The sequence below is a fragment of the Epinephelus fuscoguttatus genome, linkage group LG14, assembly GCF_011397635.1.
Source record: "Epinephelus fuscoguttatus linkage group LG14, E.fuscoguttatus.final_Chr_v1".
NCBI lineage: Eukaryota > Metazoa > Chordata > Actinopteri > Perciformes > Serranidae > Epinephelus > Epinephelus fuscoguttatus.
The window spans coordinates 35863104-35879310 of NC_064765.1; the positions used below are offsets into that span (position 1 = coordinate 35863104).

General features: G+C 40.9%; 1 protein-coding gene across 1 annotated transcript in view; it reads right to left on the reverse strand.

Annotated features, from left to right (window-relative positions):
• Positions 1–16207, reverse strand: part of gabrb1 (gamma-aminobutyric acid type A receptor subunit beta1) — a 107611-nt gene that overhangs the window by 7010 nt on the left and 84394 nt on the right. Inside the window, exons 6-8 of the mRNA XM_049596296.1 lie at positions 9577–9720; positions 8764–8916; positions 294–547 (exon numbers count right to left, since the gene is read on the reverse strand). Coding sequence (XP_049452253.1) covers positions 294–547; positions 8764–8916; positions 9577–9720 — 551 coding nt within the window. The remainder of the gene's footprint in view (positions 1–293; positions 548–8763; positions 8917–9576; positions 9721–16207) is intronic.

Consider the following 16207-nt stretch of genomic DNA (forward strand, 5'->3'; position numbering starts at 1 on the left):
TCACAATAGTACCAAAAATAATCCTGATTAAATGGGCACTGTAAAAGTGAGAAATAAAAAGACACCCACTATAATGGTGGATTATTGATTTGCCAGGTTCAGTAGCCAGTCAGACAACTCTCATTCAATAAGCCTCATGCAAGAACCTCTTGTATGACCAGATATGTTTTAAAATGTAATTTACTGATTGGGTCAAAGAGAACTTGAATTGCATAATCTGAATAAAGTTAATGTTTCTGGGCTCCATGTCATAAACCACACAGTATGAAAACTTCACAAAGCCCCTTTCCCACCTGCACTTTGTTGCTCTCCAGTCTGCTCTTGTTCTCGTTGTTGGACTTGGCAGCCTTTTCTGCTACCTTCTTCTGTAGGTGAGGACCTCGGCCAAAGAAGATGTAGTTGACAAAGGCGTACTCCAGCAAGGCCAGAAAGACAAAGACGAAGCAACCCATGAGATAAATGTCAATGGCCTTGACGTAGGGGATCTTGGGCAGAGTCTCCCTAAGGTGGGTATTGATGGTGGTCATTGTCAGCACCGTGGTTATACCTGTAGAAAAGCAGAGGGAAGGGACAGTTAGTAGGTCTTTTGGTAAGACTGCATGCTGAGAGAACATCATAGCTACAGAAGAAGAAGGTCTTTCCTTTATTACAAAACAGCCTTCATATGCAGGCCGTGGCTGTTCAAAAGGATTGGTAATCATTTCCATTACCAACATTTCTAGCTGTACTGGGCTGCAAACCCTCTGACATTCTCTTGTTTTGTTTTAGTAGGAGGATACATGTGGCTATGGAGATAAGCAGATCAGCGGATTGTTCAAGACTTTAATATCTTGACTCATATGAAAAAAGAATGCCATGACATTTTGTAAAGACATTCCGGGTCCCTAGGTGATGTATCTTTGGTGATATCCTGACTTTTCATCTAGTGCCACCACCAGGTTGACCTTTTGTGGTTCAGACTGAAATGTCCACTGGACAACTATCAGATGGATTTCCATGAAATCTAGTGAAGAGACACATTTCTACCTCAGGATGAATTGTAATGCATTGATAATCCATTTTTTTTTTATCTAGCACCACCATCAGGTCAAAAACATTCTTCGATCCACCCATCCTATGTCATCCTCTTATCTGGGGCTGGGTCACGGGGATGGCAGACTGATGAAGGGACTCCAGGTTTCTCTCTCCCTTGCAGTGCTTTCCAGTTGCTCCTAGGGGATCAGTTGGCATTCCCAGGCTAGACAAAATATATAATCCTTCTAGCATGTTCTGGATCTACCTCGGGGCCTTCTCAGGAGGCCTCCTGATCAGATGCCCTTTTGACCCAAAGGAGCAGTTGCTTTACTCCGAGCTCCCTGTGAATGTTCGAGCTCCTCACCCTATCTCTAAAGCTGAGTCCAGCCACCCTACACAGGAAACTCATATCGGCCACATGGATCCGAGATCTCCTTCTTTTAGTCACTACCCAAAGCTCATGATCATAGATGCGATTTGGGACATAGATGGAGCAACAAATCCTGAGCTTTGCCTTCTGGCTCAGCTCCCCTTTCACCACAATGGTCCAGCGCATTGCCTGCATCACTGCAGACGAACTGCCGGTCCATCTTATGTTCCATTTTACCCTCACTAGTGAACAAGACCCCAAGATACTTGAACTCGACCGCTAGGAGCAGTAACTCTCTCCCAACCTATATATTTTGTTTCATTACCAAATACCTGCAAAACTAATTATATCTCCATCAGCCTTAGCTGTACTTTGTGTTTGTGCCATTAGTCTTGTTACTTTTCATTTTGTAGTGATTGTCACATATTCTGAAGCAAGCATGCAAGCAAACACATACATATCTTAAAAATATAGTGATTAAAGTAAACATATTAATTTGTTGTTTTGCCAAGTCAGGTAAGGATGGAAAGTCAGGCATGCATTTAGTTTAGTTTAAAGAGACTGGAAGCAGGGCAAACTGCTGAACTGCTACACTTCATTAACAGTCTCAAAAGTCAAAGTAACTCAATGGAATGCATGAGCAGAGTTCAAATCCCAGCACTTGCCTATGTGGCTACTTGTATGCGGAAGTGTTTTAAATACTAGGGTTACAGAGAAAATGCCTGTATTTGAGGTGTACTGAGCATTCGACTGGATAAATGAGACTTGGATTATAATGCATGAATTGTATGAGAGTTGTAAATGGATGCTTTGATAAACTGTAGTTTGCTGTTGTAGTGTGTTCTTCCTTTACTTTAAATCATCAAGAATGTTTGCTATTTTTGGATTCTGTGTTCACCACTGAGGCATGCAAGAAAAAAGAGTGTGAAAAATGTCTCTAATATGCTTCCTAAGGGACACAAATTAATAAAATCAGTACTGATTTTTTCACATGACTGTGGGAAAAAAATGCAAAAAAGGGTGTTCCTCAAAATGTCATCCTTTAAATGGGAGTTGAGCTGTATTGCTTTGTTGTGTGCAATCATATGCAATTATATGTTATAACTTATAAGTGAAAAGGTATCTATCAGTGATGTGAAAGTTGGGTTGGGACATTATTAAGTTTCCCTTCCCCTTTGCATCCACTCAAACAAATTTACAGTACTGTTGCAGATGGCTAATGCTTCACATAGGACAAAAGATTCCTACAAAATCTACCAAAGTGGTTGTAATTACGAGGCAGTACTGCGCTCTGACTCACCTCTGGTTCACAAGCAGACACAACCCAAGTAATGGAAGACTAATAATGGCTATTATAAACAGTGGGCATGGGATGGGCATTTGACTTGATATGCCTTTGTCGCCTCAGTAACTCAGGGCCTTCCAGCAGGCCAGCTCACACAGAAGCTGTAGAATGGAGACTAATGATCATAATGTGACTGCAGGATGGCCATGTGGTTAGAGGAGAGTAGCCCAGAGTGGTGACAAGCAATATCTGGTACTCCATAATCTTTCACAAAATGTCCACCACACAGTTCCCAAAAGTCTGGCATGTTGACCTGATGATGGCGCTAGATTAAACCAAAGTTATTACGAATAATTCTCCAAATTTTATGGCAATCCATCCAGTAAATCTCTAATTCTTTCTCAGAAGAAATGCTCTTTGTGTCTTAATTCTTTAGAAGAGGCAAAAGCCTCTCCAAACAGATCCAGATACAGTTCACATGTTAGCACCAGGTGAAACTGGAATCTAAAACTTCCATCAGTCAAGATGGAATGGGTTCCGTTCTATTTGGGGCATGGAATTTTGAACCATTTGGAGCATTTTGACTAAAAATAGATTGGTTCTGAATCTGAAAAGATGGTTCCCAGCTGTAACCAAAAAAATAGCAGGTTTTCCTCAACCTGAAGTGGGCGTAACATATTCTACAGGTTAGAAAGAGAGGATGGAGAAGGCAACAATGGAGAAGTCAAGTGAGAAGTTGTCGTCTTATCATTAATATTTGGGTCATGCTTATGTTTTGCAATAACAGAACAAATGCTTGCAGGTAATGAATGTGATTCTCCATTGATCGCTACATATTGTAACACCGAAGTTTCAAGAATCTCAAACCAGAACCAGAGCTTATCAAAATTCATTCACACACACACACACACACACACACACACACACACACACACACACACACACACACACACACACACACATATATAAGTAAGTATAACTACTGGTTAATACTGTAACATTCCTGAATAATGTATATTGGGTGTGTCACCCAATATGCAAATGTGGCTCATGTGTGAAGTGAAAATGTTGATTTTTCAATGTACCCACAGTCTTAAGAGCTCCATCACACTGTCAAGGGGAACTGAGTCTGCCTGGAGGGCTTTTGCTCAGTACACTCTGCCCTGAGGGTGTTTGCAAATGAGCATTCAGACAATGCAGGCTGTTTACAAGCCAATAGTTCCCCTGGAGGACTGTGTGCTCATGCGCATGCGAGAACATGCTCCTAAAAAGGTACCCATATATTTAGGAATGGGACACTACATGGACTGCGAGGATAAGGCTGCCATTATTCCATATTTTTCGTATTTGTTAACAAATCCAATGGAAAGACCAAAAGCAAAAATGTGTCTTTTTTAAAACCTTCTGACTTCCCTGCTCTGTCTGGGTCTCATAGCCTCAAGCCCACTGGTTTCTACTGAAGGTGTTTATCAAATAGCACACAAAATTATAGTCTTATTTTTAGCCTTACTAGTTGTGAGCCCAGACTGAAACATCTTGACCCACCTGGCCCCTAGAGAAAGAATTTGACTTTTCATCTAGCAATTTCATCAGGTCAAAATTTCAATTGCTACAGAACTAATGACATTCCCATCAGCCTCAGCTGCACTTTTTGTGTCTGTGGGTGCCCCCAAGAACAGCAGTGGACGCTGGAGCCAATTTGACACAGTGGCCAAACCACAGAAGTACAACTTCTGGGTCCGTCACATGATGCCACTGGACCCCTCAAAAAATGTTCTCATAGAACAATGTGCAAGACACATCTGTAAATCAGTGGATCCATTGTTTTTAGCAACATAACCCTATTGGGATTGGTCAGATAACATTTTGAAAGTCCAGAAGAGCCATGTGATTAAATCATTTTATCCCCATTCAAGTTATAAGAGGGTTAAACTGGACGTTAGCTGCTTGGCTGGTGGAAGGCTAGTGCACTTTCTCTATAGGCCCAACAATGTGGAAGATCTAAGTAATTTTATACCCAGGAAGTTTTTAGCTCATAGAGCTGCTGACATAACTGTAGACTTTTAAGGACAACAGTAAGGTTGGGTATGACATGAGCCAAATTGCACCCACTTTTTTACCTGTGGTGTCTTTACATTAGCTAATCAGGATATATCACTCTCCTAATCTCCAGTGCTTCCACATTTCTTTGGATTGGCACATCCCAGTGTCTGAACCATAAATGACACAACACCCTACAACCCAGCCAATGTGTATCTGTTTGTTTAATCTTTCTCCCTAGATTACCATCTCTCTGTGGATTGCAATCATTATTACTACCCTCTGATTTACAGGATAGTATGGTTCATAATGTACAATAATGTGAAATTGTGAGCAATTTAATAGAGTATGCATCTTGAATAGTTGTTGCAGCAAATGTTCTGTGATGGCTCAGTCTGGTGATTGCATTTATGGTACAGCACTTATCCACACCAATGATCTTTAGTGCCTTTTCCTGGATGATATGCCCAAAAGTGGTTTGTGAGGCATTCATCCATGCAAGGCAGGAGTACTCCATGAAGCTCCTGAGCTGGGTTTTGTAGACGTTGACTCTGTCTGTAGAATCTTGTTTGCCAACTTCTGAAGTGCTCTAAAATGTTGTCCAGCAAGTTTGCAGATGTTAGACTGATGACTTATCCACTGGAGACTCCTGTCAATACACAGTCGAAGAACTTCCATCTCCTCACTGAGCTTGAATTTAGTGCTCCCACAGAAGAGTTCAGGGTGAGGTGGACTCTTCTTTTTGGATAAGATCATTGCCTTACACTCTGTGGCTTGAACGTGACCTTCCAGGCATCAGACGTGACTTTCCAGGCATTTCTGATGTTTTCCAGGTGTTTGTTTAGGCTTGCTGCCTCCTCAGGCCCATTTGATGATGTTATGGGTGCAAAGATGGTGGATCACATGTAGAGAAACATGCTGCTCCAACACTGTTCCACAACATCATCTTTGAAGATGGAGAAGAACAATGGGCTAAGAATGGATCCCTGAGGTACTGATGCATTTATGGGGCATGGTGACAAAGACTGACCAGACGGCACAACAAATTTTCCTTGAAGGTAATTTTGTAGCCATGTGTCCAGTTATGCTTTTGACATGAGCCATACACAAAGGCCACTGTACCAGACCTGGTAAAATGCGCCTTTCATATCTTGGCAACAATGCACACTTCATCGCTTTTGTCAAGGATGTTGTTCCACGTCTGGGACTAAACTGTGGGGAGGTCAGCTGTGTTGTGATTTGGAATTAATCTAATTTGTTTATTGGAGATAAGTGTAGGAGCAGTACGTTTAGAAAATGTTTGCACTCGTAATAAAATTAGGGGCACCACCCTCCTATGGAGGGAAGCGACTAATCAAATTAATAACTCCAGAAACCAGTTTTTAATTCGTCAGTACACTTAGCAATCATGAATCAATCTAAATACCTGCATTATGAATTCTCTATACAACGATCTTAGTTCCTGCTCAAAATAAATATTCACAGACAACAACTTGGCGATAAATGAAGATTTATTTAGGCTAAATGTTTAACAACTGAGTAAACAGTAAATGAGGATGATATGAAATAACACAAAATCAACAGTATGTATGGATTAAGACAAGAAGTAACACTTTTGTTGGTTATTTAGTTTGGTGATAGTGAGAAAAAGTATGTGACTATAGATAAATTGGGGACGCAGGGATGCACAAAACCACTTACCTAACGAAACCTAAATTAAGATCAGAATAACTAAATCTCCTATTCGACATCAACTCTTATCACAACACAGCGGCTGCATCAGGTGCGGGGGATTTGGCCTACTTTGAGCAGAGTTGGCTCTGGCTGATGTTTCTCCCAGGACCCCAGACTGTCACTTCGCAGCTCCCGGGGCTTCCCAGCAGAATGAAACCGGCTGGGATCCAGTGGTGGAGGAGCGGTTGAGCCTGATTGTGACGTCCTTCAGGTGGCCCTCAAATGTCGGTTCTCATAGTTTGGCAAAAAAAAAAAAAAACCCCGCTTTGGCACGTGTCTGGCAGCACTGGATCCACTGAATATTTGATAGAGTTGCAGGTCGAACAGTAGCTCATCTATTCAGCTATGGCTGCTCGCTTATAATAAGGTTGAAAACAATCTCGTCGGCTGTTCGATATTATCATCAAAGCTATTATCAATGCGTAGAAAAATTGTTGCAATCGGCTGGCTTCGTCGCTTTAGGTATAATGTTACTGAAGGCACACATAAAAAGAAAGAAAACTCAGGACAGACAAAACAATCCTGGACGTGTCGAGCAAAACTTAAAAGTTTAAAATAATTTTGATCGTAAGAAAAGAAAGGGTTACACAGGAACCGAGTTTAAGGGCGTAATGGGTAAGGCATAAAGAGTATAACTAGAAGGAGGGACGGCAAAAGAAAGAAGAAGTAAAAAGTTACTTTGTAACGCGTTATACCCAACTCTGGTCCCGACATAAGGCAAGGGCAGAGGAGATAGCCCTGTAGTTGTTTGTGAACAACGGATTCCATCACTTTGATGATGACAGTGAGCAAGGATACGGGACAGTACTTGGATGGATTGAGATCACTCTGGCTGTCTTCCATTGTTCAGAGAACATGCTGTGGGGTAAAAGGAGTTGAAAGAGACTTCTGAGGGGTGTAATTGTAATTTCATTTTCTTTGTGTATTTTTTGTGTTAAAATACTTCAGATGTCTAGACCTCTTAACCTCCCACCTAGATACAAAATCATGCAGGATACGCCAGGTGTGAAACACACCCTAGGGGGTCGGAGCCAATACTTACGGCAGACGAAAGAGTGTGAAAACAATGGGTAGGGGCGCCGCTCCCTGCCGCACACAGAAGGGTGTGAAACACACCGTAAGAGGCGGTCCTCAGGTATAAATGTTTAAGCTTCCCCATGCTCGGGGTCTTTCTTCATTCTGACCGCTTGTGTGCTGATTGACCTTTTCTTTGCAAAGAAAATAAAAAACCTTGTCGGCCGGCAGAAGTCTCTATTTCATTATTCACCAGCAGCAGAGAATTTCCACAACAGGGGACAGGACAGCACTCCTTGAGGACTCCTGTTGGAATTATTCAGGTCCTGATGTTTTTCCTGGATCCAGGTTGCGCAAGATGTTCCTGACATCTTTTTGTGTGACATAAACATTGCTGATAGAAATGACGGTAATGGGCATAATGGGCATGGGTGCTATGATTGTATGTGTGCATCAGGAAATCTACACTTCTTAGCAAAGGTCTTGCAGAAGATGTTGGTCTTTTCACTAGCTGTAATGTGGGGAAGCAGATGTTTATTCTTTAAGAGCTGATCCACTGTTTCTCATTAGAGTTAATTTCGTTAGACATGCACAGTAAAAACAAATGAGCAGACTGAATGAATAGCATGTTTGGTAAAAAAATTAAAAGGGGCAGATGGAATTTTTAGCAGTTAATATTGAACACTGTTGTGGAGTGTCATCTCCTTTTAAAGAAGCCAAATTGCTATTGGAAATAACAATTTCCTATTTTGACTTCCCTCTTGAATAACAAGACAAAGACTCTAGAACCAGGCTGTACTTAAACACAGCAGTGCTTTCAGCTGCATGTTAAATGCTTTTAAACTAAATGTTGGCATGATAATACATTCATAATCATAGTGCTAAAATGCTGATGTAAGGTAGGTATACAGTTTACCATGTTCACCAACATTTGCTAATTATTGTGAAAGACGAAGTCCAACTCAGGCTGACGGGAATGTAATTGGTTTTTGCAGATATTTGCTCACAAACCAAGGTTTAGGACAATTTTTTTTAAAATCTGACCTGATGATGATGCTAGATTAAAAGTCAGAGGATAACCAAAATCATCTGGATTCATCACTTGGGGACTATGGAGCTTTGTAAAAAAAAATCTCATGGAAATCCATAGAAAAATTGATGAGATATTTTAGTCTGGATCAAAGTGGTAAACCAGCTGACTGGCCAACAGACACACATTGCCATATAGAGCAATGATAAAAGAATGACTAAAAACCATACCAGCAAACATAATTGCTAACCTGTAAAGAACTGGAAAGTCACTGACCTAATGCGACTCTGGCAGCAGAGGCATCATAGTTGATCCAGAAGGAGACCCAGGACAGGATGGTGATCAGGGTGGAGGGCATGTAAGTTTGCAGAATGAAATAGCCAATGTTCCTCTTCAGCTTAAAGCTCAGCGACAGACGTGGATAAGAACCTGTTACACACAAGGTTGCAGATATCTAGTCAGATTTATAAGAACATTGTTAATGTAGTGCCACAAAATACAGAAATAAAATATGATGTAGAGTTAAGAAGACAACTGTCTCTGTGATCCATCATTGTAAATGTCAGAATATCGAGTCACACAGCTGTTGTCATTAACCTGTATTTAAGTTGATTTGCAGCAGAGAAGCGGGCCAGTGCAGCAGCTTGGGAATGATTGCTGCTAACATGTCATTTTTATGGGTCATGAACAAATTACTATTTCATACTTGTCTGACAACAGAAACAACAAAATTCAAGCAAATTAAAATATCTATAATGTGAATGTTATCTATTAAAACTGAGGTGACAAAGAGCAGGAGGAGACTGAACAGAGGTTTAATGGGCTGGCACTTGGCAGAGTAACTGACTTTGTCTACACATACAACATACAGTATACAATAACATATAAGAAGAAGCCTGATTCTGTCATTGCGCTGATGGAATAAGTGGTGTAGAAATGTACATTGTGCTGATTTTATCATATTACAGTATATCCTACCAATTATACTATGGTGAATTCAGATTCTCTCTCTCTTTTTTTTTTTCTTTTTTTTTTTGACGAAACTTCACAAGTCAAAAGGGTTGACCTGACACTGTATGACTCTCTTACCTGTGGCAAACACAGCTTTCTTGGAGAGGGTTTGGTAGTCTATGATGGAGAACTGGGGCAGTTCGATGTTCTCCACCCCAGTGACTGAGCCTGTGTTGCTTCCTCCCTGCCAGTAGAATTCAATGTCATCAGTGGTGTATCCATCTGAGAGAGACAGGGGAACACAAAACATTGAATTGTAACTAAAAACACAAGGACGAGCACATACAGATCCAGGCACAAAAACAGAACGCCATCATGAGTTGACAGCTGAGGACGCTTTCACACCTGCGGTTTTTAGTTTGGAACTCAGAAACGTTTCTCACTTGGTACAGTTCATCTGGACAGGTGAGAATGCTGTGATCACACTCTAGTCCATAGAAAGCATCTGGTCTCTCTGACAGAGTCCCTCTTGAAGCAAATTGAAATAATAACTGGTTTGCTTTCCCATTACAAACATACTGCACTGAATGTAATATAATGCACATAATGTTAAACATTTGGGTGGAAGATTCCCTTGTTGTTGCTGATGGCAGTGACAGCAGTGGTAAATAAGCAGGTGAAATGAGTGCACGAGAGCAGACAGGATTGAGGTGGTTAGATGCAGCTCTGCACTGTATTACACCGCAGGTCAGCTGTTCAGGTCAGACTTTCAGCGGTTAATGGAAGAGACAACAAATACAAGAAAATAAAAAACCTGAGTGATTATGACAGTGACAACAAAATGCTGTTCACTGTGGAGACAAAAGGATACCTTCAGAAACCAGTGTAGAGAAGAAGAACTTTTGCAGAGGGAGACTGACTGGGCCGAAAACAAGAGAGAGAGAGGGAAACCTCTGTGGAAACTGGAGGCCCCAAAAGAGCACAAGCTAACTATGAACTATTAATGCATGCTCACAGACCCAGCTAAAACACAACCTCAGGATCAAAAGATGCCAGCGCTTCTCACTTTACTGGTTCTTTGGTAAATCATTGTATTTATTTGTAGGTATTGTGTGTAATTTTACCTGATGGTTGGGCACAGCTATGCTTTTCCAACCCAGTCTCACTCCGAGGTCATAGAAAAACTGCCACTTAGGCAGTGAACTTTGACCGATCTGCAACTTTTGCCAAGTTCCCTCTTGGCAAAACTTGGAAAACTGACTAAAACTGAGCTTCTATAAGGCAATGAATATTGTGGAGGCTCATCACATAAAGCTTGTAGGCATATGATCACACATAATCTGAGGAGACCCCTCCATTATTGACCCCATCAAACAAAATGGGGGCGCTAGAGAGTTCATTTCTTATCTGGGCCTAACCGCCATATGGATTTTTACTAAACTTGGTAGATATGTAGAACAGGACGCCTCAAGGTGACTGGAGAAATTTAACTCTAATTGGCAACTGGGTGGCGCTATAACAACAGAAAAATGCTTAAAAATGGCTAAAATGCAACTGATCACTGTGGCTCCCTCTGTGGACCAATGTTGGTGTTGTTTTCTAATGTTTGGTATGACTAAGTCATGGTATGGTATGCTGTACATAATCACGGAAACTGTCAGTGTGTCATTCTGTCAGTCAGTCATTCTGTCTGTCCCATGTTTTTCTACTCACTGACGTGGTCAATCTATGTGAAACTTCACATGGGCATTGAGGATTGGCATAGGTAGAAGGTGACAAAGCTACCAAAGGGTATGGACTAGTTGAGTATATTTTGAAAACAGACAATGCATGTAATAGGCTGTTGACACAACGTCCCTAAAATGTCAACAACCAACGCACCCAGGGTACCTGGCACGTCATCTCTCTATGTAGGAAGTCCATGACCAAATGTCAATATGTGACAAGGTCAGGCTGAGAATGTGCTAGGAATTTCCCTATCCATTCTTTATAAGATTTCATGACATAATTTTCCACTGCAATGATACTGTGAATTGAATTTTAAGAACCTGAATACCATTAAACTGAGCAGAAAAAGATGAGCAACAGCAATGACAATATAAGCAAAATTTGATCAAAAACTCTATGCTGTTTTTTTGTTAAATTATGTCCTGAAATACATAACTGTCTTGTTCATTAGACGTAATATATTTATTTAACAGTAAAATCCTCTTCGTAAAATACAAGATGTATCACGAACATCTACTGAACACAGGAAACGTCACAAATATGTCCTCCAGATTTTGAAAAGGAATTCAGTCATTCAGTCATTAGTGTGAGACTGATAAAGCAGGAAGGAGGCCTCTCAATCTCTTTTCAACTGCTCAACATCTTCCACTTTCCCACAGGCTGATCTGAAACAACAATAAAGTCTCTGGGCTATGTCTACAGCCTGAACCAGAGTCAAACAGCCCCTTGCTGCCCTTTCAGTAATTAGACCAATTTAATTGGGCCAGCTAGTCTCTCTCTCTTCAGATTCTCCATCTTATCTAAAGGCAGCGGCAGGGTTTTAGGGAGTTAGCTCTCATTACTGGAAGGGCTTCATTATGATTTTGTCTTCTGCTTTTGTTTTTTCCTCATCCACTTAATGTATGTGAGAAGACCTCCAAATCTGACATTAGAGATGATTTTATAGTATGATTGTACACTTTAAGTTGATCAAAATAATCATACCTGGGTATAGTCTGACTGCAGAAGTTCTTCATTATTATAAATGCATTATTTATAAAAACAAAAAGATATACACATTGGCATGATTTAAACACCCTGTTGAATGAATGCTCCCCTATTCTCACCACAGAAATTCAAATGTCTCTTGATGATATAACACACTTTTTTTCCTTATTGTGCTAGTTTACCACAGTTTCCACAATTTCAAACTTCTCTATCATAACTGAAAGACCTTTCATTTTTTAAGGTTAAAGTTTAGACGCAGCCCTTTTTTTCATGCAGATATGCTAATACCAGCAATGTTTGCTGTTCCACTCTTTTCCACCGAATCTAACTATATAATATAAATGCCTGTGACTGATACAGTGGCAAAACTTTGGGCACCCCTGGTCAAAATTTCATTTACTATGAATAGTTAAGTAAGTGGTAGATGAACTGATCTCCAAGAGGCATGAAGTTAAAGATGAAAGATGCTTTTTAGCATTTTAGGCAACATCAGTGTATTATTTTTGTTTTGTACAAAAAAGGAAAGGAGCACCATATAAAAGTTTGGGCACCCCAAGACATTTGAGCTCTCAGACAACATTTAAAAGGGGTTTCAGACCGTAATTAGCTTGTTAGGGGCATGGTTTGTTCACAATCATCACTAGGAAAGGCCTGATGATCCAAATTTCAGAGCTTTATAAATATTCTGACTCCTGAAACCTTGTCCTAACAATCAGCAGCCATGGGCTCCTCTGAACAGCTGCCTAGCAAAACTACAAATGGCCTAACAGACACTAGTGGCTCCGTTAGTAAATGGTAAATGGACCTGAACTTGTATAGTGCCTTTCTAGTCTTCTGAACATTCAAAGCGCTTCAACGCTAATTGTCACTTTAACCCATTCACACACACTGGTGGCCAAGGCTACCATACAAGGTGCCACCTGCTACTCAGCTTAAAGGGACATTGTGTAGTGTTTTCAGTTGTTTATTGGCAAAAATCAATGTCTGCAGTCATAAATATGTCATCTTTGGTGTACAAATACCTCTACCAATAATCTGACTTATTCTTGTAAAAGGAGAATTTCAGATTTGTTTGTACATTGTGCGGGTAAGTTGTCTGGGGGGGTTCCATAACATTTCGCCATCTTGAGAATACATCTGCCAGCAAGTGACATACAGCCCCGCCTTTGGCGTTTTCGTTGAGAGCCAGGCCAGTGCTGCGCGACTGAGAAGCCGAAGGAGAGGAGCAAGAGGCACTTTGCTACTACCCCAGCACTACTGCAGCATAACAAAGTCCCACTCTTTGAGCATAATGCAGGATCATGCATATGCAGCATCACAGGAGACGGAATCCTTGTCACCAAGACAGTGCAGAAAGGAATCAAAAAGGCAACGTGACCAGCGAATTCAAAATACAAGGGGTAGCCTTTCCCAGGTGGAGAGAGCTCCTGAAGGAGAAAGGTAATGCAATCACAGCTAACAGCACTAACAGCTAACAGTGGCTAACGGCTAACAGCTAACAGCGGCCATTAGTGGCGCTGTTAGTTGTTAGCAGCTGTTAGCGACGCAGTGATGCGAGGAGAAGGATGAGGTCCCAACAGTCCTACGTTGTAAACACAGCCAGCATGGTGAGAGGGGGGTTTGTCAACTCGTGACGCGTGTGTCTGTGTAGGAGCCTGAATGAATACTCCATGTAGTATCAGATGACATGGTTTCATCAGTGTTATCATAGCTTTTTGGTACACAGCGGCTACCGTTGTTGCAATTCCCGTTTGAAACAGTGAGGCGCTAGAGTGCGCTATCCGTTTGAATGCAATATATGATTTCAGCGTCAGATGGGAGACATTTACTACACACTGTGGCTTTAAATACAGGCACATACTAATGGTACACTTAGCAACTTGGGGTTCAGTATCATGTCCAGGGGTACTTTGACATGCGGACTTTGGGAGCCAGGGATTGAGCCGCTGATCTTATGATTAGTGGAGGACCTGCGCTACCACCTTTCATATGTTTTCCTACAAAAAACAATGCGCCCAAAACATATGCCATGTAGTTTGAAAGGCTGCGATCATGTGACTAATATCCTGACGGCAGCAAACAAGGAAGCAGTCACGAGATCTTGTGAAGAGGCAGGTTGGGGTGGTGGATGGATCAAAACATTTTTTTTTTGTTCTTTTGTAGAATATCATACAAGCTGCTCTTTGAGAATACGTTGCAAACATCAAAGTGAAGTGACAACAAGCAAAACACATTTTTGACAGGAGAGGAAAAAAAAAGTTGAAAGGTCATCAACTCTGTCTCGTCCTCAAGCTGCCTGTCAAAAAACTACAGTCAAACCCTGCAGAGCAACCTTAACCCATGAAGCAAAACCCTTTTTGCAGACTTTTGAGAGAACACTACATCGAGAGGAAGGTCACGTAACGAGAGTAAATAAGATTAGCCTAGTTAGCAAGGCTATCAGAAAGTGGCCTCCAGTATTAATTTTCATGGTTTTAGTGAATACAGTGTTGTGTGTTATCACATTCTAGACATTCAGGAAGTTGAAGTACTGTGTGGGCAAGAACAATAGGTGGAAGATCAGCATTTAAAGCTATTAAAAGCCAGATGAATTTGAACAACCCCAGTGTGGCTGATAAGTCTGTGTACTTAATCTGCGTGTTAATTAGTAATCATATTAAAACAGAATGTACAAATCAGTGTGAAGCATACTGTGTCACTGTGGGTGAAACCTCAAATGTGACGTCAGTGTGTGAAAGTGAAAGCAGCTTGATGGATGTGGCAAAGCTCAATATGAACATGAACATTTTCACATGTTGGATAGGCTCCAGGCTTAGTATGGTCATCAACTATGTTCAAGGAATACTCCTTAAACCTATCTTTTAGGCTTAAAAAGGTCTGAACCATGTGTAGCGTGCTCCTCTGTTGACAAGTCAGAAAGCCAGATGAATTTGAACAACCCCAGTGTGGCTGATAAGTCTGTGTACTTAATCTGCGTGTTAATTAGTAATCATATTAAAACAGAATGTACAAATCAGTGTGAAGCATACTGTGTCACTGTGGGTGAAACCTCAAATGTGACGTCAGTGTGTGAAAGTGAAAGCAGCTTGATGGATGTGGCAAAGCTCAATATGAACATGAACATTTTCACATGTTGGATAGGCTCCAGGCTTAGTATGGTCATCAACTTTCTATCAATTAAAAACAACACATAAATAAGTAACTGCTTAAGTGCATTTAAGTTTACTTTAAGCTGACAGCTCATGGGATAAGTTTACCTTCAGATCTTTCTGCCAGAAAGTCCTTTCTAAAATAGATCTTTTCATTTTAACCCAAACCATCTTCGTCTTTTTCCTGAAGTTTCAGGTCTATCTGGTTGAAAACCCTGATGGCAAACTTCTCCCAAACAGCCATAAAACATGGATTAACAACATCATTTAACTGAAGTATCAAATTCAGCTCAAAAACAACTGTCAAGGTTCATAGACAACTGTTTTTTTGCTAGTCACCCATTATTAGCTTAAGCATGTTTACGTTGTATAAATGAGCCTAGCGACTGGCGGACAATTTCCCTCTACTTATAACTTGACAAATTAAATGTAACGTTATCATTTTTCTTACTCACCATTGGCTTAAGTCACCGTATCTCCCGACAGAACAGCTCGGTTGAATTTCAGCTGGCATAAAAGTTTTTTCAGCCGAACATTGTTGAAACTGAGCAGCTAATGTTGCTGTAGTGAGAAGTAAATGCAGATGGCTGTCCAGGCAGGTAATGTTACAACGTGTCTTATCTTGTATAAGCATTGCTTACACACAGTATGTGCTCTGTCTGTTACCCCTTTTTCTTTCCACATTGCTGATTAATTGCTGATTTATTCCAGAATAAATAAATGTTACCCTCATCGTCTTTCTCTTGTCTGTTAGCCATCTGCGTGCCGCTGTTTGTCAGTGACAGGCTTTCAAAATAAAAGTGTATCCTGAAGATAACGATGTTTTCACTTTGCATCGATGACACTGGATCGTTGATCACTGAATCGATATATATCGATCCAGATCAATGGATCCTAACACCCCT